Source organism: Rhinopithecus bieti, unplaced genomic scaffold (assembly GCF_001698545.2).
Source record: "Rhinopithecus bieti isolate Rb0 unplaced genomic scaffold, ASM169854v2 scaffold_12640, whole genome shotgun sequence".
Taxonomy (NCBI): Eukaryota; Metazoa; Chordata; class Mammalia; order Primates; family Cercopithecidae; genus Rhinopithecus; species Rhinopithecus bieti.
In genome coordinates this window covers 1,437,425-1,451,528 of record NW_016807406.1, presented here as the reverse complement: position 1 = coordinate 1,451,528, position 14,104 = coordinate 1,437,425, and the positions used below count along the sequence as shown (strand labels likewise).

The 14,104-nt window shown below is 37.3% G+C and overlaps 1 protein-coding gene across 1 annotated transcript in view; it reads left to right on the top strand.

Annotated features, from left to right (window-relative positions):
* The window catches only part of LOC108535572 (neurexin-1), a 597,125-nt gene that overhangs the window by 552,373 nt on the left and 30,648 nt on the right, over positions 1 to 14,104 (top strand). The window contains exons 14-15 of the mRNA XM_017881650.1: positions 11,567 to 11,948; positions 13,177 to 13,367. Coding sequence (XP_017737139.1) covers positions 11,567 to 11,948; positions 13,177 to 13,367 — 573 coding nt within the window. The remainder of the gene's footprint in view (positions 1 to 11,566; positions 11,949 to 13,176; positions 13,368 to 14,104) is intronic.

The following is a 14,104-nucleotide window of genomic DNA, read 5'->3' as shown; positions in this document are numbered from 1 at the left end:
TGTATGGCTCTGTAGAAAGTATTTTCTTAGACAATGCATGTTATTATAAGGAAAATACACACATACATATAAAACACAGATTATTATAGAGTATGATATGTTACATAGAGTAATGGATGAACTACTGAATGGTTGACGTGAGTACTTTATGGTCTTGGAGTTCAGAAGATAAGTTGAGGAACTTGGTTTCAGGTATTGTTAAAGCAATTGATAATGCTTGATCTAGGCTTTAAAGAAAGAATAATGCAGTAGAGAATTCCACACAAAAAAGAATGATGCTGATGGGGCTAGAGTAATGTTCAGGGAACTAAGAAGCTTTATTTTGCTTCTTGCAAGCATATGGCGGTGGGCATGGCTAGAATGGCCTTTTGAGGCCAATGAGTTGATGGTCTAGATGAAGGAGTTCATATTTCATAGACTTTCAGGAAATTAGAAGTCACTGCATTTAAACTGAAGAGTAAGTGGAGAAAATATGTTTTGAGCGAAATTAATTATGTGGTAGTGTTTTAGATGGTCCAGGATGTAAAGTACTAAGTCCTGTACTGCAGTGGATGTACCAGGGATGAAAACCGAAGAATGGTGAAAAATATTTTTTTAAGAAATGTATTTTAGAAAGTTATTTCAAAATAATTTCAAATTTACAAAAAGTTCCAAAAATAATACAAAGAATACCCTTATAGCTTTACTATTGTGAACATTTAAGCGAACTTGTTTTGACATTTGTGCTCTTTCACTGTCTCTTCTCTCTCTCTTTCTTACTTTTCTCTTAGCCAGTTGAGGGTAAGTTACATGCACAATGTCCCTTTAACCCGAAATACTTCAGCATATATATTTTTTTCTTTTAAATGGGAATATCCCCTTATTTAAAAAATAAAAGCCACTGACTTCAGTAAACTTTGCATAGATACAATTTATTTTTCTGATCTGTCATCTATATTCCAGCTTTGTCAGTTGATTCAATGTTATTAATATGCTATAAGCATTTTTCCCCTCCAGTGTGCCGTGTAGGGCCAGCTATTTTTTTTTTTTTTAAGTTGTCAGGTTTCTTTAGTCTCCTTTAATCCAGAACATTTCCATGAACTTTCTTTGTTTTTCATTACATTAACATTGTTGAAGTATATAATCTCTTCCTGCTTTGTATTAATATAAAGTCACTCAGTTTATGTTTATCTGATGTCTCCTCATGATTGAATGTGTATTTTACATTATTGGATGAAATACTGCATTGCTGTTGTTATGTCCTCTGTACAGTATCCCATCTGGAGCACATGCTGCCCATGTCTTTGGTGATTTAATTTGACCACTCCATCAACCTGCTGTCCATTCTCTCCATTTTATAATTACCATGCTTTCTCCCTTTCAACTAGTAAGCTGTCTATGGGGAGATATTAAGACCATGTAAATATCCTGTACCTCATGACAATTTTGCCCTAGATTTAGTATACATTGAAGAGTTTTACTTGATTCAGTCTTTGCACTGAGAGTTACAAAAATTGATTATTTTCAAACTCCAGCACTCCTTTCACATTTACAGTCAATGCTTAGCATTCTGCTGCAAGCAAGGACTCTTCCTTCTCTCTCCCTTCTTTCTTTATTTTTTTCCAATTGTTCTTTCTTTTCATTTCTCTTTTTCTCTTGCTTCCTCCTTTCCTTTTTTTCTTATTGTTGTAGACCCACTATTGCTATGCTTTTATAATATTTCATAATTACTCTATCTTATAATTTGGTGCCCAAATGTTTTTCAGTTTTTGCCAGTGTGAATTTCATTAAGTTGGCCTCTATGATCTCATGACATGCCTTCTTTTTTTTTTTTTAGTACTTTCTTATTTTTTTCTTTTCTTTTCTTTTCTTTTCTTTTCTTTTTTCTTTTCTTTTTTTTTTTTTTTTTTTTTTTTTTTTTTTTTTTTTTTTTTTTTTTTTTTTTTTTTTTTTTTTTTTTTTTTTTTTTTTTTTTTTTTTTTTTTTTTTTTTTTTTTTTGATATGGAGTCTCGTTCTGTTGCCCAGGCTGGAGTACAGTGGAGTGATCTCAGCTCACTGCAGCCTCTGCCTCCCACATTCAAGTGATTCTGCTGTCTCAGCCTCCCAAGTAGCTGGGATTACAGGCGTGTGCTACCATGCCCAGCTAATTTTTGTAGAGATGAGGTTTCACCATGTTGGCCAGACTGGTCTTGAATTCTTGACCTCAGGTGATCCGCCCATATCGGCCTCCCAAAGTGCTGGGATTACAGGCATGAACCACCATGCCTGGCCCTTTTCTTACTTCTTGGAATAACAGGACGTTCCAGTTACAACTTTTATCTACTATACTTCGCCCCTAAAATTAGCCATTTAATTACCATTTAGTGAGGAATAATACAGATCAAGATGTGGGTGGTAGGTGTTCTCAATGCTACTGGGGTATCTTTGCTACTTAACCCCTTCAGCAGACAGATAGGAAATGTATTCAAGTATATATACTGATACCCAAACATACATGTAAATGTATGTATACACAGACATATACATTATATATACATATAAATATACACATACACACATTTTATAAAGTGTGAGTTTACACTGTTACCTTCATACCTACAGCATTGTTTCTTTATTTTTCCCATTCCATACTTACATGTGTTTTCGTCTGAGATGAGAATCCTGGCTCCCAGTAATGTCATTTATTCATTTGCTTAATCCAATAATGCATCTAAAATAGTTTCAAAATTGCTTTGCCCATACCACTACAGTCAATAAACCAACTAACAAGTCAGGATTAGTTTATGACTATTTGTCTCATTTCTTCCTAAGACTTAACATCAAATGCTGAGTTATTTTTTAAATAGCTTGGGTACATTGTTTATTTTTTCCTTCTTTCCTTCCTTCCTTCCTTCCTTTGTTCCTTTCTTCCTTCCTTGCTTCCTTCCTTTTTGTCAGAGATCTCATGAAAGCCAACAATTCATAAGAATGATTCAGCCTTGATTTACATAGTACATAAAAGGCTTCCAAATGTGGCAATGAAAGCTTTACATTGAGATTTCTTTCAAATATTCTACTGGCCACTTGAAGTCACCCATAAATCAGAGAAGCAATGGGAGTTTCTTATTAAATTGTACAGCAAGTCAGAAATCACCGAATGAGAAGAATTTTCAAAAGGAAAGTACTAGAGACTCTTCATGCAAAGTCCTACCTTTTCCCATATCTTTAAGTTTTATAGTAATTCTATTAAGTCAGGTATCTGTGGAACACAGGACGGTACATATTCCGGTTGTTCTTGGGAATGTTTGCACCTCACCTAGGGTCATGAGGATAGTAGTTGCCAGCAGAGAAGCCCAAGGAAGGAGATTTCCTAGGTCGTAGATGACAAGGGGTTGTACGAATTATGTGGAATCCCTAAGTGGAAAGTCACTGGGCTTCAACTCATCATCTAGTCTGTCTAAAAAAAATCTAGAATTGTGTTTTTTATATCTCTGTGTGTATGTCCTTTATGGAACAACGTTCACCATATATCCAGTTACCCAAGCCTAGAAGCCGGGCATCACCATTCCCTTCCTTTCTGTCATTCTGTACATCATTAGTAAACCCTGGAAATTATATCTGTAAAATTATCTTTTTGTTGATGATTTTCATTTCTACACTAGCTGCCATAGTTCACTATCCAATCTCTTGTACCCATAAAGGGAATAAACAGACACACACACACACACACACACACACACACACACACACACGAGTCATGGTTAACCCCTGCTTCAAATCCTCCTTAGCTCTGAATATAAGAAGCACTGTGAGAAATCTGGACCCTGGCACTCCCACTCCTTTCAATTCCATGTGAGTCACCAACCTACTTGCTCCCAGTTCCCCAGCCATGCTCTCTAGCTGTTTCTCATCCGGAAGCCTTCCTTCATTCGTCTCCCCTTCCTGGAATCCACCCTTGATTCCCTTTCTCCAATTCTTAGCACAGCTTTCTCTTTTTAATTCTTCAAATCTACCTTAAATATCAAATTAGGCATCTTCTTCCATTTCACGTTAAGCAACACAATACCCCATTCATGAAATTCATAGCATTTCTCTGAGTTTTGTTATTATATATTTAATTACATCCTTACCTCTTCTGTCTGCCTTTCTCCAATAGACCCTGAGTTTGGAGAAAATGGACCCTTTCTGCTCCTCTCAACACTGGTTCTCCAATACCAAGGCTAGCACCTGACGCGTATACCACACAATCAGTAATTTTAAGTGAATTAACAAGTGAACATAAGGGAGGGATATTTTGCTGGACATGAGAAATGTAACCTAACACAGAACACACATTAACCTTGCTATCTATTTTGTTAAAAATATTTGACTTGGAAATATTGAGATTTCTATACAAGCACAGCATCTATGAAACATGTTTTGGTTGTTGTCTTATTGGAGATTGTTGTCAATCTGCTGTACCTTAGGTATTTTGATCAGAGGCATTTTGCTAATTCCAAATTCTCCTTGGGTAGTGCATTTTTAAATGATGAGAACATTAAAATCTTTCCCCTTCGAAGTCTTATAATTTTTTTCTTATTTAAAAAACAAATATCTACAGTAGTAGAAGTGGCTATATTACTGATGAGGATTTAAACATTGGAGTAAAATCCTGAGAAAAAATAATTTTTTAAAGAAGGCAACAATCAGTTAATATTTTCTTAGTCAACAAATAATGGGTTTGGGGGGCTAATTCTCCCCAATGAACAAATATATCTGTCATTACTGCAATTATAATTTTTTTGTGTGTAACTGGGCCATAGTTGCTTCATGCTGTTTTACTACCTTTTTATTATTTGTGCTCTGTGTGCATATCCTATTCCTTTGAGAAAGGAAAATGGGTACTGTCTTATTTTTGTTACTGAACTCCTTAGTCTGGAATTAACTGGTGTTTCCTTTTTTTAGAGCTGCTAAGAACTTGACAACTGGGGTTAATATTTAATTTCAAGTGTTAGAAATATTTTTTTCAGAATCTTTTTTTTACTATTGGTTGTTTCATTAATAGAGCCTTTAAGATGAAACATGGCAGTTTCAGGATCAGGATAGGGTTCACTGAGTTAAGGCTCATATTTTAATGTAGCATCGAATAAAAATCAAGACAAGGGAATATCAAAGCCCACATGACTTGTTTTTTTTCTTTTTTCCTTTTCTTTTTCTTTTTCTTTTTTTTTTAAGATGGAGTCTTGCGCCCTCGCCCAGGCTGGAGAGCAATGGCGCGATCTCGGCTCACTGCAACCTCCGCCTCCCAGGTTCAAGCGATTCTCCTGCCTCAGCCTCCCGAGCAGCTGACATTACAGGAACCCACCACCACGCCTGGCTAATTTTTGTATTTTTAGTAAAGACAGAGTTTCACAACGTTGGCCAGGCTGGTCTCAAACTCCTGACCTCAGGTGATCCGCCCGCCTAGGCCTCCCAAAGTGCTGGGATTACAGGCGTGAGCCACTGTGCCTGGCCGATTTTTAAGCTTCTCATGTTCTTCATTGTACTTAGCTTCTTAATTCAGTGTTGCTGGTGTCTTTAGAGCTTTATATTTGGAAATAATTAAAGATTAATGTTATTTGTTACCAAAGAAGTAGATCCCCATAGAACAATATTGAGGTAATTGAACAGGAAGAACTGAGGGAGAAGATAGAAATGATGTCACAGGAGAAACCAGAATTGACAAGGATATAATGGTACTTTTGCATCGGGTAGACAATCAGGAGGTATGGTGGTGAGGGTAGGGAGAGAGGAAACAACTATTTATGGTGACATTTTTGTTTTAAAAATGTTTGCAGAAAGGGAATCAGAACAAGCCAATGACTNTTTTTTTTGATATGGAGTCTCGTTCTGTTGCCCAGGCTGGAGTACAGTGGAGTGATCTCAGCTCACTGCAGCCTCTGCCTCCCACATTCAAGTGATTCTGCTGTCTCAGCCTCCCAAGTAGCTGGGATTACAGGCGTGTGCTACCATGCCCAGCTAATTTTGTAGAGATGAGGTTTCACCATGTTGGCCAGACTGGTCTTGAATTCTTGACCTCAGGTGATCCGCCCATATCGGCCTCCCAAAGTGCTGGGATTACAGGCATGAACCACCATGCCTGGCCCTTTTCTTACTTCTTGGAATAACAGGACGTTCCAGTTACAACTTTTATCTACTATACTTCGCCCCTAAAATTAGCCATTTAATTACCATTTAGTGAGGAATAATACAGATCAAGATGTGGGTGGTAGGTGTTCTCAATGCTACTGGGGTATCTTTGCTACTTAACCCCTTCAGCAGACAGATAGGAAATGTATTCAAGTATATATACTGATACCCAAACATACATGTAAATGTATGTATACACAGACATATACATTATATATACATATAAATATACACATACACACATTTTATAAAGTGTGAGTTTACACTGTTACCTTCATACCTACAGCATTGTTTCTTTATTTTCCCATTCCATACTTACATGTGTTTTCGTCTGAGATGAGAATCCTGGCTCCCAGTAATGTCATTTATTCATTTGCTTAATCCAATAATGCATCTAAAATAGTTTCAAAATTGCTTTGCCCATACCACTACAGTCAATAAACCAACTAACAAGTCAGGATTAGTTTATGACTATTTGTCTCATTTCTTCCTAAGACTTAACATCAAATGCTGAGTTATTTTTTAAATAGCTTGGGTACATTGTTTATTTTTTCCTTCTTTCCTTCCTTCCTTCCTTCCTTTGTTCCTTTCTTCCTTCCTTGCTTCCTTCCTTTTGTCAGAGATCTCATGAAAGCCAACAATTCATAAGAATGATTCAGCCTTGATTTACATAGTACATAAAAGGCTTCCAAATGTGGCAATGAAAGCTTTACATTGAGATTTCTTTCAAATATTCTACTGGCCACTTGAAGTCACCCATAAATCAGAGAAGCAATGGGAGTTTCTTATTAAATTGTACAGCAAGTCAGAAATCACCGAATGAGAAGAATTTTCAAAAGGAAAGTACTAGAGACTCTTCATGCAAAGTCCTACCTTTTCCCATATCTTTAAGTTTTATAGTAATTCTATTAAGTCAGGTATCTGTGGAACACAGGACGGTACATATTCCGGTTGTTCTTGGGAATGTTTGCACCTCACCTAGGGTCATGAGGATAGTAGTTGCCAGCAGAGAAGCCCAAGGAAGGAGATTTCCTAGGTCGTAGATGACAAGGGGTTGTACGAATTATGTGGAATCCCTAAGTGGAAAGTCACTGGGCTTCAACTCATCATCTAGTCTGTCTAAAAAAAATCTAGAATTGTGTTTTTTATATCTCTGTGTGTATGTCCTTTATGGAACAACGTTCACCATATATCCAGTTACCCAAGCCTAGAAGCCGGGCATCACCATTCCCTTCCTTTCTGTCATTCTGTACATCATTAGTAAACCCTGGAAATTATATCTGTAAAATTATCTTTTGTTGATGATTTTCATTTCTACACTAGCTGCCATAGTTCACTATCCAATCTCTTGTACCCATAAAGGGAATAAACAGACACACACACACACACACACACACACACACACACACACACGAGTCATGGTTAACCCCTGCTTCAAATCCTCCTTAGCTCTGAATATAAGAAGCACTGTGAGAAATCTGGACCCTGGCACTCCCACTCCTTTCAATTCCATGTGAGTCACCAACCTACTTGCTCCCAGTTCCCCAGCCATGCTCTCTAGCTGTTTCTCATCCGGAAGCCTTCCTTCATTCGTCTCCCCTTCCTGGAATCCACCCTTGATTCCCTTTCTCCAATTCTTAGCACAGCTTTCTCTTTTAATTCTTCAAATCTACCTTAAATATCAAATTAGGCATCTTCTTCCATTTCACGTTAAGCAACACAATACCCCATTCATGAAATTCATAGCATTTCTCTGAGTTTTGTTATTATATATTTAATTACATCCTTACCTCTTCTGTCTGCCTTTCTCCAATAGACCCTGAGTTTGGAGAAAATGGACCCTTTCTGCTCCTCTCAACACTGGTTCTCCAATACCAAGGCTAGCACCTGACGCGTATACCACACAATCAGTAATTTTAAGTGAATTAACAAGTGAACATAAGGGAGGGATATTTTGCTGGACATGAGAAATGTAACCTAACACAGAACACACATTAACCTTGCTATCTATTTTGTTAAAATATTTGACTTGGAAATATTGAGATTTCTATACAAGCACAGCATCTATGAAACATGTTTTGGTTGTTGTCTTATTGGAGATTGTTGTCAATCTGCTGTACCTTAGGTATTTTGATCAGAGGCATTTTGCTAATTCCAAATTCTCCTTGGGTAGTGCATTTTAAATGATGAGAACATTAAAATCTTTCCCCTTCGAAGTCTTATAATTTTTTTCTTATTTAAAAAACAAATATCTACAGTAGTAGAAGTGGCTATATTACTGATGAGGATTTAAACATTGGAGTAAAATCCTGAGAAAAAATAATTTTTTAAAGAAGGCAACAATCAGTTAATATTTTCTTAGTCAACAAATAATGGGTTTGGGGGGCTAATTCTCCCCAATGAACAAATATATCTGTCATTACTGCAATTATAATTTTTTTGTGTGTAACTGGGCCATAGTTGCTTCATGCTGTTTTACTACCTTTTATTATTTGTGCTCTGTGTGCATATCCTATTCCTTTGAGAAAGGAAAATGGGTACTGTCTTATTTTGTTACTGAACTCCTTAGTCTGGAATTAACTGGTGTTTCCTTTTTTTAGAGCTGCTAAGAACTTGACAACTGGGGTTAATATTTAATTTCAAGTGTTAGAAATATTTTTTTCAGAATCTTTTTTTTACTATTGGTTGTTTCATTAATAGAGCCTTTAAGATGAAACATGGCAGTTTCAGGATCAGGATAGGGTTCACTGAGTTAAGGCTCATATTTTAATGTAGCATCGAATAAAATCAAGACAAGGGAATATCAAAGCCCACATGACTTGTTTTTTTTCTTTTTTCCTTTTCTTTTCTTTTCTTTTTTTTTTAAGATGGAGTCTTGCGCCCTCGCCCAGGCTGGAGAGCAATGGCGCGATCTCGGCTCACTGCAACCTCCGCCTCCCAGGTTCAAGCGATTCTCCTGCCTCAGCCTCCCGAGCAGCTGACATTACAGGAACCCACCACCACGCCTGGCTAATTTTGTATTTTAGTAAAGACAGAGTTTCACAACGTTGGCCAGGCTGGTCTCAAACTCCTGACCTCAGGTGATCCGCCCGCCTAGGCCTCCCAAAGTGCTGGGATTACAGGCGTGAGCCACTGTGCCTGGCCGATTTTAAGCTTCTCATGTTCTTCATTGTACTTAGCTTCTTAATTCAGTGTTGCTGGTGTCTTTAGAGCTTTATATTTGGAAATAATTAAAGATTAATGTTATTTGTTACCAAAGAAGTAGATCCCCATAGAACAATATTGAGGTAATTGAACAGGAAGAACTGAGGGAGAAGATAGAAATGATGTCACAGGAGAAACCAGAATTGACAAGGATATAATGGTACTTTTGCATCGGGTAGACAATCAGGAGGTATGGTGGTGAGGGTAGGGAGAGAGGAAACAACTATTTATGGTGACATTTTTGTTTTAAAAATGTTTGCAGAAAGGGAATCAGAACAAGCCAATGACTGAAAAGAGAACATGCCAAGGATGAGTAGAATGTTGTTTCCAGGATTAAAACTAATAAAGAGTGTTTGAAAATGAAATAGGGTTAAGTACAGTTCAGGGGAGTTTTGTGCACAAATGCATGTATAATCATCAAAGACAATTAACCAAATACGTAAACAATTTTTCTTGCACAACAAAAAGCATGCCATCGAAATTTTACTTACAGATATTTCCTTAAAATGCTATCTAATATTTTACTGTCTTGACTTAAGAAATGGAAATTTGTCAGACTGGCTGAAGGGGACACACATAGGTGGTTGTTCAGTCTTCATTACCCCTGGAGAAAAGGTTCAATGCATTTTGTCAGGGGCTGATTCTAGGATTAGCTCTAATTAATATTTTCATTAATATGGATGATGGAATGGGGTAACTTGATACATTTTCCAATTATGGCAAATCGGGTGGGGAAGCTAGCACCTGGAAGAACTTGATTACAAAATAAGTGAACATTTTTAGTTGCAGAAGAGAGTGACTGACAGTTTATTTAGACAAGAGCAACATGTTGGGTGTGAACCACTAGTACTGATACAAGTACTTTATATTTATGTTGTGTTATAATATTTAGAAAACAAGTTCACATCTTTGCTTATTTATCTTACCTTCAACCTTGCAAACAGGTAAAATGATCACTCTGGAGATAAAGACGGGACTAAGTTTGCTATTAATGGGTTTGACAGAGAAATATGGAGGGATAGAAAGAAATCAGGACTGAGTGGAATAGTCAATTGCTGAATAAATTTGCATCCAAGCTTCACTCTAGGATGTTTAAAGATTTTTTGCTTTGTGGTATGGAGCATGGTGGGCTAATTTTACTGGTATTATCAAAATTGGGCAGGCTTTCAATTAGTGTATTTTGCTCAATTTAGTTATACAAAACTTAAGGACAAAAAAAATGGCATAGGTCCAGAAATCAACACAATTTCTAATGTGTTTGGAAGACTAACGTGAACCAAAAACTATGGCCATTATTGAGCATGAAGAGGGAAAGTGAATAGTATATATTTAAATTTAAACACACTTTCATGTTTCATTACTGGAAGAAAGGGCTGCAACTCTCCACTCTTTCTATTGGGTATAAGGAACTATATAGTCTTTTTTTTTTTTTTTTTTTTCCTGAAAGAACATTTATAAGGAATAACATCACCTAACCATGAAGCTGAGATGTATCACTTTCTAGTGGGATGCCTGAGAATAATCACTGCCCCTAATGCATCTCTCTGTGCACCCTCCCATCTTTCCCTTTTTCCTCCCTCTTTCTTTTACTGTTTCCTCACTCTCTTGCTAATTTGTTTATTTTTCAGCTTTAAAAAGTACCATTACTTGGCCGTGCGTGGTGGCTCACGCCTGTAATCCCAGCATTTTGGGAGGCTGAGACAGCTGGATCACGAGGTCCGGAGATTGAGACCATCCTGGCTAACACAGTGAAACCCCGTCTCTACTAAAAATACAAAAAATTAGCCGGGCATGGTGGCGGGTGCCTGTAGTCCCAGCTACTCTGGAGGCTGAGGCAGGAGAATGGCGTGAACCCAGGAGGCGGAGCTTGCAGTGAGCCCAGATCGTGCCACCGCACTCCAGCCTGGGCGACAGAGCGAGACTCCGTCTCAAAAAATATATAAAATAAATAAATAAAATAAAATAAAATAAAAATAAAAAATACCATTACTTTTGTTAATGAGGATTTTTTTGTTAAGACTAAAATTTGGACAGATTAAAACCTGTCCTAAGAATGTTTTATTACATAATCCAGGCTTACCTTTTAGCATCATTTAAGTGTTCCTACTATATACAACTGAGTACCAAGGAGGTATTTGGCTCCTTGTATTTTACAATGTGATATTGCTATGAAAGCCTAAAGTTGAAAGTGCCTTTCAGATACGGAAAATAATCATACATTGTCTTCTCTTTTAGGTCAAATGGCAGGTGATCATACTAGGCTGGAGTTCCATAACATAGAGACTGGCATCATCACAGAACGACGGTATCTTTCTTCTGTCCCCTCCAACTTCATTGGACACCTGCAGAGCCTGACATTTAATGGAATGGCATACATTGATCTGTGTAAAAATGGCGACATAGATTACTGTGAGCTCAATGCCAGATTTGGCTTCAGGAACATCATAGCAGATCCTGTCACCTTCAAGACCAAATCGAGCTATGTTGCCTTAGCTACCTTGCAAGCCTACACTTCTATGCATCTTTTTTTCCAGTTCAAGACAACATCCCTAGATGGACTAATTCTATATAACAGTGGTGATGGAAATGACTTTATTGTGGTTGAATTAGTTAAAGGGTGAGTACATGCCTGTTCAATAACAAATAAATAAAACTTTGGAAAAACGGACATCAGTTTCCAAAAATATACACTAAGAAGAACATACTGGCTCATAAGGTGGTGGGCGGAGTAGGTGGAGGACAAATAAGAATGCATTTGTTTAAATCATCTCTTAGGTATCTTAAATTAATATGGATTCAGGAGAGTTTTTTGCACCTACATTTTCACATATGAGATACAAAGTACATCAGGCTCTAATTTATGGTAGGCATTTCATGAATCTTACAATTCAAGTGGGCATTTTCTGACTACGCACAGTGTGATTCCACAAAAGCATTGCTACAAGTTTGTAGGATAGTCTAAGCTAAATTAAATAGCTAATTCAATATGCAGATTATTTAAATTTCAAAAATCCTTTTAACTCAAACTTCATTCTATGTCAGAGTTCCTCAGAGAATTTAGAAAGGAAGATTTATGTAAACTTTCCTTAAAACTGTGAGGAAAATTTAATGTATTTTAATTGATTTGAGCATTTATTCACTCATTCTGCAAATATTATTGCATATTTACAATATGCTACATCACGTGCCATGCACGGATATAAATATATATACTTCTGCCACCCTTATGTACATCTCAGATTTCTACCACCCCGAGTCATACCCACACACACCAACACACAATCCTAGGGTTTGTAGATGAACACATAAACTGAAAAAAAAGCACTGTGACATGTTTCTTGAGATGATCACATGCAAAGACTCAGGAGACTCTTCAGGGAAATTAGAAAAACGTGTGGAGCAGGGAGTGGCTGTTTGATCTGGTTGTTGAAGGATGAGTACACATTCCCTATACTCAAACAGGGAATCGAGATAGAGGAGAAAAGCAGGTGCAAGAATGAGAAGAATGGCCATTTCAGTGGTTAGAAAAGGATGGAGGGAATTATGGAAATAGGAAATGTGTGGTGAAAGATATTACTTTCCAAATTCATAAAGTTAAATGTAGACCATGATTTTAAAAATAATTTTCACCATTTACTTTAGTGAAGACACTGAATAATCCTCCTTGCTGAAACAGAATAATGTTTGTTACCTTCCTGATAGCTGAGTTTCTATGTAATTCATTGTCATGACTTCTAGTAAGGATGGAACCACCTTAAAAAAAAAAATCTCCATTTGTAATATCTACTTTAGCTTCATCAAAATTTAAAAAGTGATGACACTTTTCCCTTTCATTTTTTTCCCAGGTACTTACATTATGTGTTTGATTTGGGAAATGGTGCTAACCTCATCAAAGGAAGCTCAAATAAACCTCTCAATGACAATCAGTGGCACAATGTGATGATATCAAGGGACACCAGCAACCTCCACACTGTAAAGATTGACACAAAAATCACAACGCAAATCACCGCCGGAGCCAGGAACTTAGACCTCAAGAGTAAGTGCATGTTAAGTCCGAGTAGCCAGCCTTGCACCTCACCGTCTCCCTTCACATGGGAAATCCTTTGCTTAGGTGTGTGTTTGTACCTTCTGCAAAGACTGACCAGAATTTCATTTTCAGCACATAATTAATAATACAACACACAAGTCTCTGCTCCCCTTTAATGTGGTAGGAACCTATGTATTTTTAATAACAGCTCAAAAAATGCAGCTCCTAAGAAAGCATGCATGATTAAAATGTAAAAGTTAGAAAAATATAATACTAGTCTGGCTATTAAAAAGGGATTTGTAAGTTACTTAAGTCCCAACAGTTTTCAACTGATTTGGAGTCAGGGAACCACATATATAGGAGCTTATTCTAGAGCTTATTAATTTTCTTTCCTTGGTAAGGTTTCCTAGATACTGTCAGACTCCCTGACCAACAGGAGTTGAGCCTGGCTTAGATACCCTGTGTCTACAACAGTGAATTCTATCCCCCATCCCAACAAACACCACACACACACACACACACACACACACACACACACACACACACACAGGAATCCTTCTTTCACCAGCTGCTAAGAAAGTCTTAACATGGGCCGGGCGCGGTGGCTCAAGCCTGTAATCCCAGCACTTTGGGAGGCCGAGACGGGCGGATCATGAGGTCAGGAGATCGAGACCGTCCTGGCTAACCCGGTGAACCCCCGTCTCTACTAAAAATACAAAAAAAAAAAAAACTAGCCGGGCGACGAG